The sequence below is a fragment of the Rattus rattus genome, chromosome 9, assembly GCF_011064425.1.
Source record: "Rattus rattus isolate New Zealand chromosome 9, Rrattus_CSIRO_v1, whole genome shotgun sequence".
Taxonomy (NCBI): domain Eukaryota; kingdom Metazoa; phylum Chordata; class Mammalia; order Rodentia; family Muridae; genus Rattus; species Rattus rattus.
The window spans coordinates 27,461,561-27,486,665 of record NC_046162.1 but is presented as its reverse complement, the minus strand read 5'-3'; the positions used below and the strand labels follow the sequence as shown (position 1 = coordinate 27,486,665).

General features: G+C 43.6%; 1 protein-coding gene across 2 annotated transcripts in view; it reads right to left on the bottom strand.

Annotated features, from left to right (window-relative positions):
• Nucleotides 1-25,105, bottom strand: part of Ebf1 (EBF transcription factor 1) — a 386,748-nt gene that overhangs the window by 335,849 nt on the left and 25,794 nt on the right. For both annotated transcript variants that reach the window (XM_032913237.1, XM_032913238.1), the window contains exon 6: nt 24,739-24,807. In XM_032913237.1, the coding sequence (XP_032769128.1) occupies nt 24,739-24,807 (69 nt within the window). The remainder of the gene's footprint in view (nt 1-24,738; nt 24,808-25,105) is intronic.

Genomic DNA, 25,105 nt, shown 5'->3' with positions numbered 1-25,105 from the left:
TAAGAATCGAACAGAAATAGCTAGCAGTAGATTTCCCAGAAGGCAAAAGGAGGCTGGTTTTTCTCACTCGAACCACTGCATATTGAATCCTGTTGTTAGGAGGGCGGCTTATCTGGAGTAATCTCCAATGTGATTTGACATCCTGGTTGTCCTGAAAAACTTTCTCCCATATAGCCCAGCAGATTTCCCCAGTTTGGCACGTCCTGATGCTTTCTCTTTCTCTCCCTCTAGAGGCAGAATGTGAAGCAATAAATAAGGCTTAATATCTAGACATTAAAAATAAAGCCAGGGGTGAAGACACTGTGACAGGAACAGAAAACAGGCCTGGGAAGAGGGCCCGTACTTTGTCAAGAAAGCGGATGCGGGAGAAAAGGGAGAGGTGGTGGGGGTTACATAAGAATACTCTCTTACCCTTCAGGGTCTGCAAGCTCCCTTCCACCCTCCCTCTCTCTCTCTCTCTCTCTCTCTCTCTCTCTCTCTCTCTCTCTCCCTCCCTCCCTCCTCTCTCTTGCTATCTCTATGACTCTCACTCTACCCTGTCTCTGTGGATTTGTAATCCATCTCTCTTTCCTCCTCTGGACCTCTCCCACCCCCACCCCACCCTCGATGTGTTCCTCCATGTCCCCTCTCTGTGTCCCTTCCCCTGTCTCTTGTCTGGGATCTGGATGGGTCCCTCCTCCCCAGTGTGAGAAGCGATCCCTCAACAAGACACCAATGAGTCCCCAGAAGTAGCTCGGCATGTGGTGTGGACATAATGTGACCCTGTCACTAGAGGCAGCAGATGTCCCCTGGCAGTGCGGCCCTCAGAAGCCCATCTCTTTTTCCTATCTCCTCTTGTGAGCCTTGCTAGCCTTGTGATTACAGCTCAAAGGATTCTGGACAACAGCGCCAGGCTACAAGAGAACCCTCATAAAGAGTCAGGGGCATAATTTTAACAGACTTGTGTGTGCGGACTCACTTCTAACTAGTGAGATCTTCCGGCCCTCAGGTTTGGCCCTGGGTTAGGGGTCAGTAGCCCTCCTTCCTTGCTGGGGTACAGAAACCTTGGAAGGAAAGTCAGCAAGCAGAAGGCAGGTCCCAAGAGGGCACAGGGGCCAGGACTGGTTGTCTGTGCTCTTTTTAATACCACATTCTAGCAAAAAGAAAATCCTGAGCTCTGACTTTAGAGCCTTTGACACATAATTGGTAGCCAATTTTCCTAAGTGGTGAGTCAATTTTCTGCTTGTGAAATGTAACTTTACCCTGGTGAACACCGGGCCCCAGGGTTTTCAATGTGGCTTAACAGCAATTATATGAATGTTAGGAAGGGGGGGGAAGTGTTAAAGTCTCTACATTTGCATTTGTATGTGTTTTTACCTCTTAAAGGGATAGGAGATATCTCTTAACCAACTCACCCACGGAAAAACCCTCCCAGAAGCAGGCTCAGGATATCCTGGGAAAGAAAACCATTTATAAGTCACACTACAAAGGGTACTTTTTTTTTTTTAAGATTTCTGCAAATATTCCAACCAGTAGTGAGATGTAATTGGTTGGGGGTGACATTTAGGAGGTCAGTTATAGCATGAGTTCCTAGCTCCCCCTCCAGCTGTTTTCTTTGCATGCACCCTAACCCCTGTACTATGCCCATCCCCACCTCTAAACAAATACCCAGTGGCGCTGGGCCCCTCCCCTTTGCAGGCTGGTCCCCCCACCCCCCAGGCGGCTCTGCTCGGCTCGGCTCCACATGTGCTGTGCGACTCCGTTTTCACTGGCGACAAACTGGAGCCGGGGCCTTTCCGTTCAGGAGGAACTCGCTACGTGTCGCTAACAACAGCACAAACACCGACTGCCCGGCTCTGGGCTCCGCTGCCCACAGCGCACTCGGCACCAAAGAGCCTCAACTGTAAGAAGTAATTCATGAGGTCCCACAAAGCCACTACTGAGAGTCATGGAGCAGGGGGGTGAGAAACGGGGTGTTCCTGCTCCTGGGGCCTCCATCCCAGCAGATCTGAGCTGCAGTAGTCACATTCACAGCCCAACACAAGCAGTTTGTCCAGGGTTTGTCTCATCTCACCTTTAAAAAAAATCTCTACCGTGACAAGCCATCTCTTTATCTTCCATTAATCGTGCTTTTAAATCACCATCCAATTAATTGATAGGATGTTCTTACAGATATAGTTCACATATGGGTTGAATAGGTGGACTTAGTTTTCAGCGTTCATTTATTCTTTGACTTCTTTGACACTTACACACATGTATCTAACAGAGTCTGATCCCTCCGCCCTGGTGTACCCTCCCACCCACCGTTCTCTTCTAAAGAAATCCCAATCCAACTTTTACGGCTTTTTCTTGTGTAACCCACCGTATATAACTTCGCCCACCCTCAACACAAGTCCTAAAATCCAATCTTTGACTTTAGCCGAAATACAAACGTCATGCCGCAATCTTGTATTTCCACAGAGGTGAACGGTCCCTCCCCACACTGGCAAATGCTATGCTCACCCATAAAAAGATATAACAGCACCGCTAAGGACTTTCCTGGGAAACTTGCTACATTTGTTTCAAAAGACACATTTATTATAACAAAATAAAAAATAACACGGGGTGGGGTGGGGTGGGGGGAGGGACTGATTTTAGAAGCATCTATGAGAAATAAATTTAAAAAACAACTTGGCTAGGAAACAAAATAACGGAATAAATTATATTTAGAGGTCACTAAACAGGGAACAATACATAAGAGAACTTTCTCCAGACTAAGAGACAGTATGCCAATACAGGCATTTCGGCACGTGTCCTGATTTTGGAGAGGAGGGTAAAATAAAGACTTGAGTGTGGAAAAGAGATCGACTGTGGGACTCTTGACCTCAATTCTGAAAGGGAGAAAAGCAGCCGGTGTACAAACACACATGTGAAACTTAGTAACAGAGCCTGTGTCAAAAGCAGGGTTGTCCCATCAAATGAGTCTCCCAGAGACTTGCTCTATGACTCCTATGTTCAGTGTTAAGTCATGGGCTTCCCTAAATCCCAGCCACAATGAGCTGTCCTTGTAAACACCTTTATACTTCTCCCTAACTCTCCAGTGGGTTTCTTCGAGCTCCCACCTCTGGCATCTATGCCTGACTGGAATTACTATCGAAACACATCCTTCTCCCTAGGAGTTTAAGGGAACAGACTTCAGGAGAGGCCTGAGGGAGGGATAATTGTTTGGGGGGGCACAAGACGGGGAAACTAACTGTCTCCTCAGTGGTCCCTGAGACCCTGCTAAGAAGGCTGCTTACCTCTGACAGCAGCCCAGGGCAGGTTTAGGCACCCAGGTTTCATGTTCCTGCCCTTAGCTTTGTGTCTGTGATGGCTAGCACATCTCTTTTTGTGGTTGTAATTTAAATGAGACAACCCACTGCACAGCTGTCTCGGTCAAATTATGCAGGGCCATGTGGCCTTTCTTCAATCTTTAAAAAGTCTGGGGCACCTCTGACCATGTTTGAGGGAAGCCCAGGGGAGCGATGACCAACAAAAAGGAATAGCAATTACGCCAGCAAAGGGTGGAAATTTGCCTAAATGAATGTATTCAGGGCAGCACTCAGAAAATGGAAATGTTAGTTTTTCTAGTGAGACAGAAGAGTGTCATGACCAAGATCCTGATCTTTGGGGTCGGACACAGCAGGGTTGGCATTCTGGCCCCCTATCTAACAGCAGCACTGAACCTGAACATGTTACTTAACCTCCCGAAGCTGCGGTTGCCTTCCTCATAAAACAGAGAGAGGGAACCCTTACCAAGTGGGCTTGCAAGGTTTAAATGGGAGAACGTGTAAAGACATGTAGCTTAAGGAAGGCTGGCTATTACGTTATCATTACCACCACCGATAGTTAGTATAATAGCACGAGGATATGTAACTGTGAATGCCAGTCACCACCCAAGACATGCCACCCATAATCCAGGAGAAGACTAAGGTCACACAGTCTATAGAGCCCCTCAGTTTATAAGCCACAGAATTGCATGTGCCCTCTCTCTCTCTCGCTCGCTCTCTCCTCTCTCTCTCTCTCTCTCTCTCTCTCTCTCTCTCTCTCTCTCTCTCTCTCCCCTCTCTCTCCTCTCTCTCCTCTCTCTCTCTCTCTCTCTCTCTCTCTCTCTTCTCTCTCTCTCAGTCTCCCTCTCCCATCCCTCTTTTCTTGAAACCCCTCTATTACACACACACACACACACATACACACACACACATGTACGTGTGTGCGTGTCTCTACATGTCTGCCACAGAACTGCAAACAGAAAAGCCCGTGAGCAAACATGCTGGCCCATTACAAACCAGCAGAACTGTAGACACAAAATAAGTAACGCATCCCCAAATGAAAACAAGGTCATTGCACAGCAAAAAAACAAACTTTTCTTTCTTTGAAAGAAAAATCTATTGTCTGCTTCTTTTAAAATCAGAGGCTAAATCACAACCAGATGGCAAGAGGAGAGGACCCCACCTTGGGGCACTTCCTTGGGATAAATGGCTACTTCGTGTCCACTGGAAGAGGTTGTTGGCCAAAGCACCACAGGGCTGTTGCTGGCTGCTAATTGTTCCTGAACCAAGGCCGTCATTGCTAATGTAAATTAATAACAAAATTCCAGGGGCATATAGATTTCTTGTAATAATGAGTCTTGCTTTTTTGGAGTTCCATTCAGCATTTCTATAGAATTGATACTCTGTATATTAGCTCTGTAGTCATTTTGTCTGAGTACTTGATCCTGTTTGCAGTCAAGGTTTACCAGACATAAAAAGAACCAAAGGAAAGTAAATGAGAGACAGGAAATCCTGGGAGGGTTCCTTCTGCACTGAGAAGTCTCAGGGATCATTATCCATGGGGCTTAAAATGTTGTTTCTTTGGGGAATCTGTCAAAACATTATAATGTTTATTTGTGGCCATTCCAAGATGAGAGAGAAAGGGAGAAAGAGATGGAGGGGAAGAAGAGAGGGATGGTGGAAGGATGCCAAAAAAAAGGAGGAAGGAAAGAGAGACCTTATTCTCATTGGGGACAAAGTGTGTGTGTGTGTGTGTGTGTGTGTGTGTGTGTGTGTGTGTGTGTGTGTGTGTGTTTCACATATGTAATTTCTTCTCTGTACATTACCAAAAAGAAACAGGCTTTTAAACTCTCTCTCTCTCTCTCTCTCTCTCTCTCTCTCTCTCTCTCTCTCTCTCTGTGTGTGTGTGTGTGTGTGTGTTTCACATATATAATTTCCTCTCTGTACATTGCCAAAAATAAACAGTTTTTTAAATTTTCTCATTTCTTTAAGCTCGAGGCCTACCCCCACAATATCGCCATGCAGAAGTCCAGGAAATGATCAAAGCACACACCTTCATCACTTCATCATTAAGATGCTCATGCTTAGGGGGCCTAAAAGGGAGTTTCCCACCTCTTTCCACATATGAAGTAGGTAAGCTAAGAATAAACAACCACTTATTAAGCAAATCCCCTGTGTAATTTAGTATACCTCTCTCATATACCTTCTTTTAGGTCACTTCACCCAGCAGACATGTCTAAGCCACAGGAATTCCCTAAGACAGCTGTGAGATGTCACATCCACTGGTATCCTCTACCGACGGCCTCCCCGAGTTACGATAGATAACATGTTGGGGTAGATAAACATGTTGGTACACACTCCTTACGTTTTACAAGCCTACAGTTTTTTTGTTTCTTACTAGATCCCTTCCCCGATTCACTACCAATGAATTAAATATGCCAACTCAATTAGCCTCATAAGGAAGCTCCTCTAACGATCTCCCTCTGTATCTTCGAGCCTTAAGGTGGATCTTAGCAACAGATGCCTTATCTTTATTATCTACCTGGTGCTTGGAACGCAATAATGACGGAGGGGAAGCCTAGCTGAGCATCCTGCTGGGCGTTCAGTCTTGACTGCGAAGTCACTCTTCACGCCTCACACAAATGCTCACACAAGGGCAACAGACCATCCTCCAAGGCTAGATACAAGGTTAGACATATTTACAGGAACATGGAGAGGAAAATAATTATGAAAAGGGGAACCTTAAAGATCTGGTGTCCAGGAGTCTCATTTTATAAATGAGAAAACTGAAGAAGCCCAGAGGAAAGGGCCTTCTGAGGTCCATGTTCCTAAGCAACACTGAGGCAACCGAGAACACCAGCTCCTCTGTGTCCTGCCTCAGAGTTCTACACCAGGTCGCTTCTCAGCTTCAATGTAAATCAATCAATCAATCAATCAATCACTCAATCCAGCTTTAGAATGAGCAACTGAACACGTTGTATCTGTGATGGTACCCAAGTGTGCTTGGACCATAAGAGAAGGTGATACCTAAACCTGGCTCATAATTGGAAGTATACGTTGGCAATGATTTAAAACAATGAGTTTCCTAGTAGACTAACCTACACTGAATTCATATTCAACTAAGTAATTGAGTAATAGAGTCCGTAGCTGCCAGACAGTGGCCTGGCAAGGGAGACATGACTAGTAGAAGCAGGATGGAAGGATTCAGTAGTGATCTGAAAGAGACAAGTGTACACCAGATACTACTGCCCCTTGGAAATCCACAAAGAGTCCCCAACCCAGGTACATGGCTCCAATGGCCTTTATAGAGTGGCTGCCACAAGAACACTTGGGGAATACCCATACACCTTGCTACAGTGTTTATTTCTCCTATCCGGGGTCCGGTGCCTCCATTGGTAGTATTTCTGCCATCTCTAAATGTAAGCAAATGGTCGCTCTCAAACCAGACACCATTCCACCATGGAGCCGTTTTTGTAAGTTTAACAAATCTGTTCTATCTGCTTTCAGACATTAAAATATTTGGAAGCACAAGGGAATTTGGCTTGTTTATTATAGTTTTTAAAAAGGAAAAACAGAGAAGATACATAGAGATATAATCATACCTTTTAAGATTAAGTTGTTGGACCAAGATGGCCAGACGGTGGATGGAAGGATGCAGGAAGATATAATTCTTGACCACAATATAATCCCATTTCTGAAGCAAGAGGTAAACCTGAGTTTCCTAAGTCGAGCTAAACATTTCAGGCAGGGCCTCATAGGCTCATCGTTCATGGGCAGAAACGGCCACTATTTCCTTCCTCTGAAAGGTGGACACCCCATCCCCAGGTTGCAAGTTACCTGCCCTTCCTTTGCCTTTAGGAATCATCTCCCTGTGGCTCCTATTAAAAAGATGCCAAGGGTTAGAAATTTCTCCCTGCATCTTCCCCATGACTTCTGTCCTTCTCTTTGTCACTCAAAAGTATGACAAGCTGCAGGCTTGGACAAAGTCATTTACCAGAATGATTTTTGAGTATGTACAACGGCAGTGCCCCATTTTTTTTTTCTCTTCTGTATGATTTTCTTTTTTCTTTTTCTTTTCTTTGCAGAACTATATTCTGCAACAATACCTCATTTCCTTTAGTGTTATTTTTGGAAAGGACCATTTATTAAGTTCGTTTAGGCCTAACTATAAGGTAATTTTTAAACTGAGGAATAGACTCTGAAAATTGCCAAGTTCAATATTTATGTAAGTCAGTACCTTCCAGAAAAAGATAACAGCCAGAGACAACTGCTGATGGGGAGATGTCTGAAATTGAAAGGCTTTTTATAAAATTCCTACTGGGAAATGTCTATTGATGAAATAGCTCTGACAAGAGAAACAAAAATGCCATTTTTTCCCACAGTGTTATGACATGGCATGAACAGCACAGTTTCAGTCATGTGAGGTGCATAAGCTTTTAAAGGGTCAAGACAATTTTAGGATGGGACATTCCTCCTCCCAGTGACTGTCATAACTTCTTACAAACAACTTAACGAGTGTTTGATGCCTCGTTAGAGACGTGCAGCTCGGCCCTTTCCTTGGACCCAGACCCAGAAAATCTAAGTTACACCCTTCCCTGAGGCTAATTTCACAGAAGGTGAAACAGACAGCATCGAGAGACCCAGACAACACAGAGAATAGCAGAAAAGTCGCTGGAAACTGAGCCAGGGCCTCTGCTTGTGGTCATGGTTCTAGGGCTACTAACGGCTTTAGGCAATAATGCTGTGTTTCTCACAATAATGCTGTGGAAAGATCTCAGCTTTTCCATCTTTGAAAAGAAGGGACTGGACTGACATCTCTGGGAGTCAGTGTGGATGGAAACCTGGTTTCACCCTCTCTTGTTTGAAAATCATTTTAGACTTGTCTGCCCTAAGTTTACATTGTCCATCCAAGTTACAGGAACACAGGACAGCAAGAATAACAGAAAAGGTGAGGTTATAGAAACTAAAGTGATACAGCTTAGAGAGCCTGCCCACTTAAAACAAAAACAAAAACAAAAAAAAGTGAGTCTCTGAGCACTCTCTGTTTCTTTCCCTCCAAGAGCTGAAGTGTTGTCTGTTCCTGTTACTCTATGTAAAGATCAGTGGCTCTCAGCTAAAGATGCATGAGTCTAGCCACAGAAGTCTCCACATCCACCAGAATTGGATGAGAAGACCTTTCCTGCGTTCTCAAAAGTCAGACAAATGTTTGTTGTTGTTTTTTTTTTAAACTGGTAAAACCTCAGAGAGACTTTTCTAGAAATGCAAACAGCTTTTCTCTAGTTATATTTTTATAGTCTATATCAGAGATGTACGGTTTGTCTGTAAGTGAATATTTTGAAAATGAACCAAGAACCTGTATGTATTTCCCTCTTATTATTTCTCATTGCTGCTTTAAGTCCATCTTCAGGAGAGGAAAAAAAAAAGATAAAATATGAGAAGTTCTCTGTGGTAGGAAGCATAGGAGAAAAACTCTAAGCTCAAAGAAGCTCCGAGAACCTTCCAGTCTACCCTCAGCCCTACTTAGAAACAGTATAAATGAAGCTTCCAGCTGGAAAATCTAGAAGTTTCTCTTTACCACAATGACAGTGATGTATAAGGCAGTCCCCAGGAGGCCTTTATAACAGAGATAAAGAAATGGCCTCTTCAGGGTCTACTTTCCACAGGCCTGAGAGAAAAGATCTTTCTAGAAGCCCACCACAGTGGCACCCTTGGAATCCCCAGAGGACAGTCCAGACCAAACCGGCTCAGTGGAGAAAGGGGTCACAAAGATATTGGGCTGATTTCTTAGTAATATTTGGCTGTGGCTAGAATTTTCCTCCTGGGTGATTTCCACACTATTTAGACCTTGTTTCATACTCCATTCAACACTCCCCACCCTGGGGAGGGCTCAGGGAATACTGACACGCTTGTGTGGAACGCCCTCCAAACAGGGAATAGAATGAGGGAGAAAGAAGCCTTTCCCAGTGTTGAGAGTCTCCATACCTAGCGTGTGTGAGTGAGTCGATTGTTCTAAGGATAGCCAGCCCCCTGACAGACATTCTGGGGAATGTGGCCTCGTTCATCAAGGTCACAGCCAGTTCAGTCAGCCCCCCTTCAGACAACACCTTCCTAGTTTCCATGATTTCCAAGTGGTAAGTGTAGACCAGTGGTGCCCATGCAGATATAAATAACAGAGAGCTAGCTAAACCCCTTCTGAGAAGCTGACAGGTTCCCAAGCAAACTAACTCCCAGCAGCAGACAGAAATGAGGATTTAAGATGAGAGAGAAGTCAGTAATGGAACAGAGAAATTCATTAGCCTGAGCTTCCAAAATAGTTCAAGGAATTGGACCTAATTCTGTCCTTGTTGTTTGGGGGATGTCATTACTAATGTTGCAGAGACACTTTGAGCCACCATCTATCAGAAGTCTGATGAAAGAAAAAAGCTAACATTTCGCAATTAATGTTGGGAGTGCAGCAATTTGAAAGGGTTTGCCCTTCGTAAACTAAACAGTGTTCCACAGAAAGAAATTACGGCTTCTAAGGGACACAGTTCTGAGAACTATCCAGAATTCCACAATGCTAACCCTGCAGCCTATAAGAAATTATTCGAGTATGCATTTAAGTAATTCTGTATTTTAATTTAACCCTTTGAAACATTAATCAAACCATGGCTAATTATAGAAATTAAGGAATTAGACGATGGAATCTTCTAAAAGATATTATTTAAAAGGCAGTTTATACAATTACTTGTATAGATGTTTGCTTTAAAGAGGAAAAACAGTTCTACTGTAATGAAAAGGGTCTTAGAAAATTAAATTAACAAGGGGGGACCAGGCTGATATGAAACTAAATTAGCATCAAATGCAAATTACAGGGTACTTAATGGTAGAAACAGGTGCAGAGAAGAACTCTAAATGAGATAAATGAATAAAACATCCTTCTCCACAAATGTGGAAGCTGACACAAAGTCAATGACATGAATAATTCAGCAGCCTCCACACTGCTGCTGGGGTCAGCCTGCCTTGACCTTTGAAACAGGAAGTAAAATTCAGTTCAAATTTGACTGACTGGAAATATAACAGTTATTTGGTTTTTTATATATATATTTTAAAAACCCACATAATTTTTTTCAAAAGACGGACACAGGAAATATATAATAGAATTATAATTTGATCTAAAGTCATCGGTTAAACAAACAAACAAACAAAATCCTCATTAGATAAGGTTTTACCCAAATCATGTTTCAATATGGAAATCCTAAGAATAAAAATAATTAGAAGTGCATGGACCAGATCCTCAGTGTATTGATCAAACTCCCTACGGGAATACATTTCTAGGTCTTTTCCCCTTTCTTCATATTATTTTGTTGTGTTGATATCAGTATTTTTTTAAAAGAAAAAGCATGCTGTGGTTTTTTTAAGGCACATATTTTTCATTAGTAATGAAAAGGGGTCCCTTACATTTCTGAGATTAAAACTTAGCTGAATCGTGTGAATATGCTTTGTTTAAAATCCTCATTCTGACTTAATAGACACTGTAAGACCCCCCCCCCAATAAACTCATTTATCTTGTAAAACTACAAGCTGAGTTCTCAAACAAATTATTTTCATAACCAAGTGGCTCCTGGGGCCCCACATGATGGGAGCTTCCTTTCCTCCTCCACACTACTTCAGAAGTAGTTGGTAAGCAGCCGAGAGTACTTTCCTTATTTCAAATCAAATCGAGTGTGTTATAGATGGACAGGGTACGGCCATGAAGCAGTTTCTACGAGCTAGAAAGACAGAAGGATCTATGTGGTCTATCGGCCCGATCTTTATTTCACAGGCTGACAGAGAGGGGCTGAATAATACCAGTTATCACTGCCCTCCAATATGGTCTCTTAATGAGACCAACAATGTGGCTCTCTGCCTTTCATCTGTCTGCTCTGCTTGTCAGAAAAAAAAAGATTATATTGAAAGATGTGCTTCATTTGACTTTTCTTTAGAGGTAGAGAGGGTTAAAACTACACACACACACACACACACACTGGCTACTCACCGAAACACACTAGAAAACTAGGTTTATGACTATAGGAAGAAGTTACAACGCTGTCTTTTTGAAACCTATGTGCTTAGCAGAGAGAATTAAATACGTTGGGAGTGCTGGTTGCTGTTATTATTATTATTATTATTATTATTATTATTAATTAATCGTCGCCGTTATTATTCGCTTCCCCACTGGACAGTGACTAAAGAGTGATAAACCAAACACTGTTACTTTGGGGTTTGCCCGTAACAACTGACCTGAGCGGAGGCTTTGTATACAGAATGGCTCCCCACTAAATGAGTGCTCTGTAGGGCCAGCTGGTTCTCATTTGGAAACAACCGGCTTCTCTCTCCCCAAGTGCTAAAGAAAATAATCCAAGCGATCTATGGCTACACACTTGCACAGAGACAGCAATGAGAATTTGATTGTGGAGATAATTAAAGTCATTCCTGGAACTTCCAAGAAGAAGGGGGCAAAAAAAGTGAAGGGGTGGAAGGAGGCAGAGGGGTGGGGGTGCAGAGTAGTCGATGGTAGTCGTTAAGACTAAACTAGGACTAACCCTCGTGAGAGGAGAGTGGGGACAGCCGCCCCAAAATGAGCTCCCTGAACCAGCTCATTTGTCCCTCTACTCTGCCACTTCCTGGGGAGGCCCAGGAAGCCATCAATACAGCTCTCAGCCTCCAGTGTCCACTTCAGATACCAAAGGAACTAACGATGCTCCGTGTAAGTGATGGCCTAATGACGCACCACAGTCAGATGTTTTGTGGGGTGTTTGTTTGTTTGTTAAGTTTCGATCCTAAGTAAAATAACCATGGGGGCTCCTGAAAGGACCCCGCCCGCCCTCATCAGTCTTCCTGGGCGTCTCTGAAATGATGAGATTAAATGTTAAGAAACAAAAGCGCTACCAGAGACTTGAAGGGACTTCATCTCTGGCTCTTCAAAGGGGTTGCTATTTCTTTAAGGTTCTGCTGTCCCACAGAAAGAATCCATATTCACAGAGCTCTAACAGCCTCCGTCCTCCACCTGCCTACAGATCTTATAAGCCATGGGGAAAGCAAGGGTCCCGTAAGCCTCTGTCTGTTCTCTCGGCCTTTAACAGGAAGGAGAGAGAGGCTCAATGAGGATTCCGGGCCTCTCAATTAACCTGATTAGTTCAGCACATTGCTCTCATGAATGACAACTTATCATGGAAATAAGGAAGGACTTCCTGCAGTAGGCGTCTCCTACAGCCCCAGAGATGCATCCTCTTAGCCAGGAGGTACCTCTGTCTCCCTCCTCGCCAGCTCACAGGTCAGAGAGGCTACTCTGCTGGGCCTAGTGCCTGACTGGGTTTTGAGTCCTAAGGACAGAAGGCAAGCTCCCATCTGCCCAGGGGACCTCGGAGGAGGCTGAGAAAAGGGATGCCCCATGGGCAACTTCAAGCCCTTTTTTCAGCGTCAACCAGGCACATGATAGGATTGGGATGGAGGACAGGAGGATCTTGTGGGTGGGGGGAGATAAGGAGAGTTTATTAACCCTTCCGTCACAGCAGTACCGTGTCAGTATGCTTAAACACAGGCAACTCTAATACTGATTTCACATTTGATAGTGACGGGACATAAGTAATTTGCTCTTATAAGAGCCCCTCCCCCAAAGAAATCTCTGCATTATTTCCTTTCATTCATGTTAGCGTGTACAACAGTCAACCTTCCTGACAGCCTATATTCCTTACAACGTGCTCCGTCGTGAGCAGCAGCAGCAGCAGGAGTTCTCACTTACTTGTCTGCTCTGTGATTTACTTGATCAATTAAACAGTTAGGCAACGAGGAGATTTGCATGGTAATAGTGCGAAGATTAACATTTTTTTAACTGAAACAAATTTAATATTTTATCCTGCATTTTTCTGTTTCTTGTCATCCTTCTTTTAAAAAAAAAAGATTTATTTATTTAATGGGAGTGCACACTGCAGCTGCCTTCAGACACACCAGAAGAGGACATCGGATCCCCATTACAGATGGTGATGAGCCACCATGTGGTTGCTGGGAATTGAACTCAGGACCTCTGGAAGAGCAGTCAGTGCTCTTAACCACTGACCCACCTCTCCAGCCCTCTTGTCATTCTTTAATGGCATGACCACCTGACTTCAGTGTGTGGTTGCAACAGGCCTGTCCTTAGGCAGAGCTGAGACCATCACATTCAACGACTACGGTCCTCACCCCCTCCCCTCATTTCACAAAGTCATACCTAAGCTTCTACTGCACATGCGTAAGGTCTTGTTCTGAGGGATGGAGATAGGCAGCAGCCAGCAGCTGTGTCATCCCCTTAAGCCTGCTGCCATCGTTAACAGGGCCGAGGTCCATCAGCACCACGACTAAACGCTGGGGTTCCGATTCCATAGCAAAGAGTCTTAGCAATCTCTTCATTCCAGCTTGTATTTGAAACATCATTCCAGGGGTTGTGTGCCCAGGACTGTGCTGACACGGCTTCAAATATAGCGCTTAGGGCAGTTGAACTGACCAGCGTCCCATGCTGGTAGCCAAGCTGGGATTCAGTCTGACTCTACCACCTACAGTCCTGACCAACTTGTGGACTATGTCAGAGGAGTATAAGAAAAGCACGGGGTTTGCCCAAGTTCAGTACCTGGGCATGAGTTGACTTCAGCCTGAAGGGATCTTTCTCGTGCAGCTTAGTTCTCATCTTACATTGTGTTCTTTTTTTTTTTTTTTTTAGTCAATATAGTTGGGTACGGCAGCATGTGCCTGGAATCCCAACACTCGGGGGAAAAAAGCTGAAGAGTCACAAGTTCGAGGCCGGCCTAGAATGTAAGAGACATTGTCTCATGGGACAAAGGGAGGTCAATAATATTGACTTACTATTGCAACACAGCACCACAGCACCCCTCAAAACTCTGAGACACTGAAAAAGAGCCGGGATTCCAGGAGCCTTGTTGGATTAAGAGGCATTTACTTTGAAGCTGTGTCTCTCTTTGCAGTTGTTCTGGAAAATCCTGAACACAGCGCGAGGCAAACAGTAGAAGCCCAGTAAATTGTTGTGGATGGAAAATGGAATAAGTGAGTTCTTGTCTAAGAAGGCACAGCTGCCATGATTAGCTTAGCAAGGTAGCTCGTCTTGTTTAAAAAAAAAAAAAGCAGCCATGGTGCTTCTTGCATTATGGGTAAGTGACCCACATAAAATATATTAGGCTCAGCTTTCAAAACCTGATTTTATGACTTTGGGAAGTCCAAATTCCAGTGTTCACTATGTGATGTAAGCCTTGTTATATTTTTGTAATAAAAACATAATTGTATGTCTATTGCATATGTGTGTGTATGCATGCATATGTGTATGTGTATGTGATGTTGAGGACTGAACTCAGAGCATTTGCACATGTCAGACACACACTCCATCTACTGCACAATACCAGGAAAGCAGTGAGGCTCCCAGCTGGAACCCACAATGAAGATGAATGTTCCCATTCTGAAGACTGGAGCACTGAGGTGCTCGAGGCAAAGATACTAAGTAGCCATGAAGAATTTGACCTGTCTGCAAGGTGGCTTCAAAGCCTTTGTCTCTGCCATTACACTGCACCTTCATTAGATTTCTCTCTGGATTATTACTTTCATTTCCAACCCCACAAGCTAGGGTGACAGTAACTAAGAAACTGGCTAGGTGAGTGTGTTTAGAGAAACACATGAGGGAATGAAATGTGGCTACCAAGAAAATTGAAATAAAAGCACCTCACACTGGAAGATACTGAAAACAGCCTCACTGGGTGATGAAGGCTGGAAGAGGCCAAAAATCAAGCTGAGGGCTGGCCGTGTGGAGTTTGTTGTCTCCTGCTCAGGGGCTAGTCCCTTAGGCTGTATGAGTCCACTGAAGTAGAGAAGCCTCTGAATTAGCACACCTCCCAGGGTTCAAATCTGTAAGCATGACATTGTAGCTCCGTGTGTGACAATGAAATTCTCAGTGACCGGAGATTTCGTTTACTTCGTTTTATTATGCTCATAGGTTGGACCTTTATGAGAACATACAGATGTCTCAAATAGAGTAACCCTGGCCTGGGAGCCACAAGGAGAAGCTATCAAGTCGTTTGAAGTTAGCCTGTGATAGGTAGCACGCAGCAGAGACTACGGTCTAGCTTTAAGAAAATAGCAAGATCGTTGAGGAAAACAGGTGATGCTTTCAAACATCACTGAGTGAATATTTTACTGACTTCCAAAGAACTTCCTGATAGTTAAATAGGATGTTCTCTTTTTGCTGTCTCTTTTTGTCGTGTGTGTGTGTGTGTGTGTGTGTGTCTATGTGTATAGACCTGTGCATGTGTGTCATCAAACCTACTAATGATCCCAGAGTTCTTCAAACTAACTGTCCATTTGAGGAGAAGACTGCACTCAAAACTATTTTTTAATTATGAGATATCACTAACAGAACAGAACATCAATAAATGGGAAACGTAGTTTATGACGTGGGAAAGTCCTCGATACTTAAATACTGAACAATAATGGGTCAATAACAAAGTAGTCGTCGGATCCATAAATGGAGTAGAAGAGTGCTTTGGTTAATCATGACTGCTCAGGAAAAGGAGAGAAAAAGTTTGTGTCTGTAGAACTCACTCCTCTTCTCTGAGACTCCAGTGTCTAAGCCAGTGTGGGCCCTCCACCCCACATAAGTATTCACAGCTCCAGCAGGGGCAACATCCTACGAAGTCATAAAAATTGGTCAATCCATTTCAACACTCTACTTTGATTACCTTCAACTCGTGAACTGCAAGAAAGACTGCCACCCTGACCACACAGCACCACGGCATCATGAACCCCTCGTGTCTGCTCCCTACAGAAGAGTGCTTCTCACTCACACAATACCCATCCCCGCACGCACGCACATAGCGTGAATGTTTGGTCAGCTCAACAGAGAATGGCTCTATTTAAAAAGAAAATCTTGATATTGATTATGAGGACTTTTCTTTCTTCCAAAACCGCCGTCCATCATCACATGTCTGACTGAAAATTTAACAATCTTACCCACGTCCTGTACAATAGATACAAATGACGGACGGGGCCCAGATTCAAAGGCCAGCTAGCTGGCAAACACTTCATTTAACTCTCTTCTCTCTTCCCCTTGCCCTGGCACTTAAAGTGTTAAGGAAAACAAGGGGAGAAGGCTTGAGTGGGAAGAGGGTTTACCCGGCTCTCACTTTTAATCTATAGCCCTTCACTCTGTAACTCATGCAGCCTCTGTCAGCCTTTTTCCTTCTTTAGATTTCATGAGGAACCCCCCAGGCTGCTCCTGAGAGACAGAGCCCAAGTGTCCATAAGCTTTTAGTCAGGTAAAAAGGGAAGAAAGGGGACGGGAACAGGAGCCAACGCAAAGCTGAGAGGCATCTATTAGATGTCACTATGCTTTTGTATTCATGTCAATGATTCCGGATTAGAGTATTTGAAATAATCTTATTGAGAGGAACCAAAAGCCCACCAAGCGAGAGGCAGCTCCCGTAGCACACGGCAAAAGCACAGACAATATCTTGTTAAAGCTGTGTTGCCTAACGCCATTATGGGGCTTCTTTTTGTTACATTATGAAACTATTGTGCTTCGAACAGTTAGTGGGATGCAGTAGTTATCGAGGGCCATTTTGGAGGTGATTGTGTGGGATCCAGCTAGCTAATTTGCCAGCCTGTCTAGTGAAGTGGTTACAAGTGGATTTGAAAGGAGGGCATGCTCGAAACTGGAACTGGGCATTTTACCCTTAAAGAAATAAAAGCTACCAAAATGCTAAATAACACTGTGTCCCCACTGAAAGTGGGGTCCAGCTGAGAAAAATGGAATGAAAATGGCTTGTTTCCACCTAGTCAGTTGCATAAACTACACCTTTTTGCACAAGTGGCCCCCTCAAATGAAAATGTAATAGGGTTTTCTGTTTTGTTTCAAGACTTCCCTTTCCAGGAAGAATGTTCTCTCTCTCTTCTCTCTCTCTCTCTCTCTCTCTGTCTTTCTCTGTCTCTCTATCTCTGTCTGTGTCTCTCTCTGTCTCTGTCTCTCTCTGTCTCCTTCTGTGTTTCTCTCTCTTTCCCTCTCTCTGTCTCTCTCTTTGTCTCTGTCTCTGTCTCTCTATCTCTGTCTCTCTGCCTCTGTCTCTTTGTCTCTGTCTCTCTGTCTTTCTCTGTCTCTCTATCTCTGTCTCTGCCTCTCTGTGTCTGTGTCTCTCTCTGTCTCTGTCTCCTTCTGTGTTTCTCTCTGTCTCTCTCTGTCTCTCTCTCTGTCTCTCCTCTCTCTCTCTCTCTCTCTCTCTCTCTCTCTCTCTCTCTCTCTCTCTCCCCTTTATACTTTACCAGGATTAAAGCAATTAAAATTCTATTATAACAAGTACTGTAACATTAAAACCCTCATTTGCTTCTGGACAAAAGCTTGTAACTGGAGAAATAGTTAGCAAGGGAGATTTATCTTCATTTCCCCACACTCGTAAAGGCAGCGTGCAACCAAAGACAAACCCGCACTGTTCACCATATTTCGTTGGTTGCAATAGGAGTCACTTTTATACTGTCCTGAGCAGTGTATGGTTACACGGCTTATAAAGAGATGGATAGGGGAGGCGGGGAGGCGGGAAAGGGAAAGGGAAGAAAGAATTGGTAGTCTATTTTAGATAACATCTCATGCAAATTAAAATGATCAAAATACCGTCTCTTTAGTCTGGAATGTCTAAGTGGGTTGTTTTATTTTTTGTTTTGTTTTGTTTTTTATATCTAGCCAGAATTTTTTTTTTTTTAATTAGAGAGTTTGGCCAGGTGCTGGTAGTGGCGTAGAATGAGAATTTCTATCCATGGAGTGTCACCCTGGCAGAGGGTTTGCTTTGCTTGTTTTCAACTGTAAGCAACGTACTCGAAAGTAAGAGCATGTTTATTATACTGATGAACTGTCATCGCCAACTCACTGCGCCATCGCTGGCCCACATGAGACTGCGGTGCTTCCCTGCATTTGCCCACACTGTTACAGAAACAAACTTACGATGCTATGAAACGCAAAGCCACACCGTGTGCCACACTCACTCACACACACACACACTCATACACTCACACTCACACATACTCACACTCACACACACTCATACATACACACACACTCACACACTCATACACTCACACTCACAGACACACTCACACTCACACACACACTCACACACACTCACACACACACACTCACACTCACACTCACACACACACTCACACACACACACACACTCACACACACACACACTCTCACACACACACACTCATACACTCACACTCACATACTCACACACACACTCACACACACTCACACACACACACACTCACACACACTCACATACACACACTCACACACTCACACTCACACACACACACACTCACACTCACACACAGACACACACATGCTCACACACTCATACATTCACACACACTCATACACTCACACACACTTATATGCTCACACACACTCATACACACATGCTCATACACACACACACTCATACACACTTATACACTCACACACACTCATACACTCACACACACACACACACACACACACACACACACACACTCACACACACGCACATACACACACACTCACTCACACACACATACACATACACACACACTCACACACACACTCACACACACACACACACTCACACACACACACACACACACACACACACTCGTGGATGCCCTGAAGCTCTGCTGACCACATTTCTTGGAAGTTGTGCCATAATTTCCTTTACAGGAAAACCACTGTTGGTTATTATACAGTGTCTGCTATAGTGTAACACCCTGTAAAAGTACTTTGCATTATGATCTACTGTCAGCATATTTGAAGTGCATTTTAATGCATCCTGGTTGTGTATTTGAGAATAGCTGATAGCAAATGGAATCTAGACTGCTATTAGCTTATTGTATTAGTAATTTTTTTTTTTTTTATCACAGTAGCAAACCATGCCTGAGTGTTCAGGGCTCAGCTCGTCCTCAGAATGCTACCATCTGATAAGTGTAAAATGGAGAATGATATTTGCTCACATAAGTCTCATTGGTAATAATCACATGTGAATTCCCACTGAGAAAACAAATGTTTAAATGCACTAGGGCTGGAAAACGACTGTAAATCCGTGCTCTGTGCCAATGCTGACTTTCCACTGTTGAAGAGGTAGAAACCTCTCGGAGCAGCCAGAAGGACAGCAATTATCCTGCCTGGGTCAGCTTTAGAGAATGGATTCCTCTTCCTTCGGCTCTAACTGAACAGTCAGAGTTAGGGAATTAGGTGACATGGAGGGTTTCTCGGAGCTTGGAGAAATGCATTTGCACCTCCAGTTCTTGGTGACCCACACAGCAACTTGCACGCCGTGCTGAACAGTTCTCTGCTCACTCGTTGGCCCTTTGGAATGTCGGGATGAGAGGAAGATCGGGCTCGAGACAGCAGTAAGCTGAGGTCAGGAACCTGGCTAATCGTCTCATCTGGGAGCCTGTCTTCATGTGCGTCTAAGGCAGTGGTTCTCAACCTTCCCCATGCTGTGACTTTTAGCGCGGTTCCTCATGTTGTGGTGACCCTCAACCATAAAATTATTTCATTGCTACTTCAGTGAAATTACTACTGCAAGTTTGCTGTTGTGAAGCATAAGATAAAGATTCGTGTTTTCGGATGGTCCTAGGCGACCCCTGGGAAAGGAGCACTGGACACCTCCCCCCAGGGGTTCACGGCCCACAGGTTGAGAAATGATCTAAGTAAAGGGCTTCATTGTTCTGAGACAGAGACAGAAAAGCATTTTGCATGGATTCGGGGTTTGACCATTGATGATAAGACAGGAAGTAGTGTTCGTTGGAAGACCCGAATGCCTTCAGAAATTATGGGGGAATAAATTCTCTCACGCATGTCCAACGGTAAACCCGCCTGTGAGTGTTCTGGGTCTCAGGTTACTACTGTTTCCCAGTCATGCTCATGGTCACATGGTCGTGTTAAAGTGTGGGCCAAAACTTAGTCAAGAAGCTAACATGATGGTGATAGAACACGGCTTCCCTACAAGCCTGACCTCTACACCCTGACCTCTTAGATTAAAACATGGACCTTCAATAAAAATGTCTGTCTGAACATGGCCGAGGTTTTCTATTCAAGTGACCTATGGCAGATAAAATGAGCATTCTACTTATTTCCTGACTGACAATTCCATTTTGCATCGTAATCATGGCAAAGCCAGTTGATATGGCCTAAATGACCTAGAAGGAGCAGAACTCTACATCTACAAATCTTGGTTCTTTTTTTCTCTTCTTCTTCTTTGGAGGAGAGCTTTGCCTGAGTGTGGTGAGAACGATTCCAAACAGGCTAGGTAGGGTTTTGTGTTCCAAAAGTCATATATTCTCTTAACGTCACTGTGGTCTGTCTCTCTTACCTCTAAGCACAGACGCAGAGATCAGTCAAGGCAAGATTGTGGCAATCAGCAAACCCAAATCATTTAGAAGAGTGTGTGTCGATAGACTTTTAAAAAAAAAATCTCAGTTTTAAATACGAGCTCTGGGGGACCCAAGATTTGCAGGTTATTTGAACCACATTTTCCGTATTCCCGAAAGGATCGGGTTTTAACTGACGCACTTGTAGTATTTCTGCCCCTTAAAAACAAATTCTGTGTGCTGACAGATAAGGATCCGCAACTCTATGAACTTACACTTTCATTTGCTTAGTCAGTCTAACGATTCCATCCATCCCACTGATACTAAATGGTCCCTCGAAGTCTACCCAGAAGCATCAGCGCTCCCTGTGAAAGGAACCAAGCCTATGGCAAAATTTGAAGAAAGATGTTTTTGTAAGGCCATCTGTATTCATCCGTCTCGCCCCTCCAAGACAGTCTAGGCAAATAAGAATTTTTTTCTTAACTAAGCAAGGATCCTAATTCGAACTCAATACAGAATAAAAGTCTTTACTTTTAATCTGTACAGGTAAAGGGTGCATAATGAAGTTTCCTTAGAGAAACAGCAGTCGTCGTATGGATTCTGAGAAAGTGGGTTCCCAATTCAGAGTACCCTATGTGACTTTTGTCATTATCCTCTTTTCTGATTTCTACAAAGTAAACCTAATTAAGAACCTCCCTCATTAGTCTTCCAGAAAAATTAGCACAGCTTATGCTAATTACTCCTGCAAAATTTAATAAACTCGTTGAAATGGGAATAGTATAATGAGGTTTTATTTATTGAACTAAGATAACTCCAAGGGAGAAGGTTAGGACACAGGGATATCCACTGTAGTAATAAAACTACAATGTATTCAATTTCCAAACAGGAATTTTATTGCAAACCTTTTAAATTCAAATCTGAGTCCGTGCGTGAATGTTAAATCAATCCCCACCTTAATTCAATAACTGGAAGTCATTTTTTGCTTTTTACTTTAGCAATAATTACCACACATAGCCCTTTATCTCAAAGATAATGAAATTTGCTGTTGTTAATTCCTGTTCATCGGTTATTGAACATAACACATTTGACTTTTCCCGTGTCTGCACAGCCCAAATATCTGGATCACTGGGCACAGGCTGGGGTTTTACGATTCTTAATCAAGCTCTTTGGCATTGAGCAGAAACGTAACCAAGCAGCCGCCTCCAGATGCCCCCTTCCTACACCACACAGCAATTTTCCAATAAACATTTTGACAAATTGTCATGACTGAAAAAAAAAGTAATTTGGGTCCTATTTTCTTACTCTGTTGCATGCCACTGGAAGGAAATAGAAACTTGTCTGTACAACTGCTGTTTTTGTTAATTTCATTACACACACACACACACACACACACACACACACACACACACACCCCACAATTTGCCAAACCGAGGTCGCCAAATCATTGGCAGCAGATAACCAACGTAGCCGACTTCGCACCACTTTTGTGCGAGCAGAAAAGCCTCTTCCCTCTAGACTATAAATAGTTTTCCTGAGTAATCACTGCTAAAAAGTCTTTGGACCGATAAAAATAGCAGGGTTCTTCCAAATTCTGAAGGTCAAGCAAAGGGAACTCAAAATTATTAGCTTTCCAAAAGAGGTAACTGTGTGTTAAAGCTATGTTCATTTCTAACCACAGCCCATACCCTCTGCCTTAGGTTGCATACACTATGTATATTAGAAAAAAAAATAATAACTGACTGTTGCTACCGAGTACTGCAGGGTCAGACACTTGTATCCATAAACCCAAAAGCAAATCCACTCCTAAGCACCTAAGAGATATTATACAATGGGCAACACAGAATGAAGTCGGAGACTGAAGTCCAATCACTGTTGCCTTCACATCCCCCACCCCTTTGCAGCCATTTGTGGAGTTTTCTGTTTTGTCTTTCCTTGCCTACGTTCTAGAGAGTTTAAGAAGGGGAAGCTCCACGTAACGACAGGGACGAGAGTGGATGCTTCTTTTTTATTTTTTTTTAATTTATCTTTGGCAAAATGAAGACGCAAACAACTTCGAGAACTCACCATGCAAAAAAAAAAAAAAAAAAAAAAAAAATGGCCAACTGGGAGCTTTGCCTATCAACCGTTCTCACTGCCGGACAATGGCAAACACCAGCAAATCAATGTATATTGGACCTCAAACACATCCAAGAGGCTTCCGCCGTTTTTTTAAAGTGCCCGCTTCCTTAAAGAAATAAAATTAGCTTTTACTTTGTCTCACCAAAACAGGTGTGGGGCCGGGGGGTGGGGGGGATGAAAAGTATAGCTGTCACGTAGACGTCATGAACAGTGTCTCCAAAGCCACCAACAGCATAAAGCGCAGACTTATTTCGGCCTAAATTGTTTTGAACTCCCCCAGCCAAGAAAAACGGTTTTAAGTACCCTACTGGGACAGATGCAAGGCGGGCGACAATAGAAGCCACACTAATGCAATCCAGGTAACACAATCCTGTTTCAAAAACACGGGGCGGGCTAATTACAGCGCTGCTGAGTCAAGTTTCTCCTGCCATCGCAAACCCACAGGAACAGGTCAAAATCAGATGTTATTCAAACCACAGTCCTATCAGACTTCTGCATCAGAGTCTCGGCTTAAAACCAAATGAAGAACTTTAAAGCTTAACCCATTCATAAGCAAAAAAAAAAAAAATTGTTTTCATGGCGGGTGGCACGGTAGGTAGGCCCTTGTCACCGCGTAAATCGTAAATCGAAAAGGATGATGAGACAACATAGACTCCTAAGGAGTTGGAAGTTTGGGGAGTGTTCGGGCTGGCTCTTTGATGAGACCTTTTCTTTTTTAATGCAAGAGTAAGACATACTGGCTTCAAAGAGGAAGCCTTGTTCTGAAAGGTATACACAAAAGACAGCAAGGTAGCGGGAAATACAATGTATGAATGACAGGCCTGCTCTCGTCGATGAGCATGCCATCCTCACTCAGTGGACACCAGACAGCATCACCGTACATCGAACTTTCGCCCCTTTTAACTCGGGACCAAAATGTTATTGCGCATATCATAAATATATATATATATATATATATTGCTCCTGTTGCATATTTGTCTTGCCGCTGCCGAAGACAGGATCGCCAAAGCTCAAAGAGGAGTTACTCGTTTGGTTTCTGGTTTCCTCAATGAAAGCATCCGCCTTATTTGAATGAAGATCCCCCCCACCCCACCCCCCAATGAATACAAGACGACACTAGTTCTTTTCCTAGCTGACAATTGACAGTCTCAATAAAGCTTCCAGGCCATTTAACTCCCAATGAGTAATGCTAGGTAGCGAGCGGTTTATCATACATGTTTCCATACAATGAATTTCAATAATTAAAATGTAAAACGAATATTTGGGATGTCACTCCACGTAATATGTGCACACTGACTCAAAACTGCGCTGGCAGACTGAAGCAGATGTATTGTTCCGCACTGATTTACTTGGTCGTGTAAGATTAGTAATACGGATCTGTTTAAAAACACGATAATTAAGACAAGCAGAATAAATTAATCAACTCACAATACTGCGCGAGCTGCCATCGAGCACGGAGACGACAGTAGGAAAATCGCGGTTCACAGATCTCTTTAAACTGCTTTTATGCATAAATAAAACCTTAAAATGTAGATGGATTACGTCCAACAGAACTACTGTAGCTAACAGTGATAATGATTCAAACATTTTTCAAATAAAAGTTAAATATTTATAAGCACCCAACCGCATTTCATAAATCACCAACTATTATTATTTTATTCCTGAAGCTTCCTGGTACGGCACGAGGACTGAGCCGCAGAGGGTGAGGAAATGAGCACACACACGCCTATGTGCTACTTTATGAGCACTCTTCAGACACAAAAACCAGAGACATCCGAGAAAAAAGGCCTCCGAAGAACATTCCACATGGCTTCCCCCAAAATCACGATCGCTTGGCGCAGTGTAAGTCAGGACCAACAGGCAAACTTCAGCCACATGCATCCCTCACCCTCGCCTGTGAGCGACGCAGAGCAGGTGTTTCCTTATAATGAGGAATAAGACGCCGTGAAAGAGTGGTCCCTACCTGTCAATTATCACTGGATCTGAGGGAGTCTCATTTCGGTTGCCACAGCTTTTCTTGTCACAACAGCGGCTATGGAGAAAAAGCGAAAAGGATTTAGTACCAACCATTACAATGTAAAACCATCTTTGAAGCAGGCAGAAGGTTCAGATTGCTAGGCTGCAAACGCTAGAATTACCACAAAGCCATACCTGGCAATCAACCGGTCCTTGGGACAGAAAGTTCTATTTGGGTCACTTAGGGGTTAATGGCCAGGCTTAACCTCTCCCTGTTCAGAGGACAGGGGCCCTCCCAGAACCAGGCGTACAGTGGAAGATGGGGTCTCTCCTTCAGTGCGAGTATTGGCAGAGTTCAATGTGAAGAACTGCAT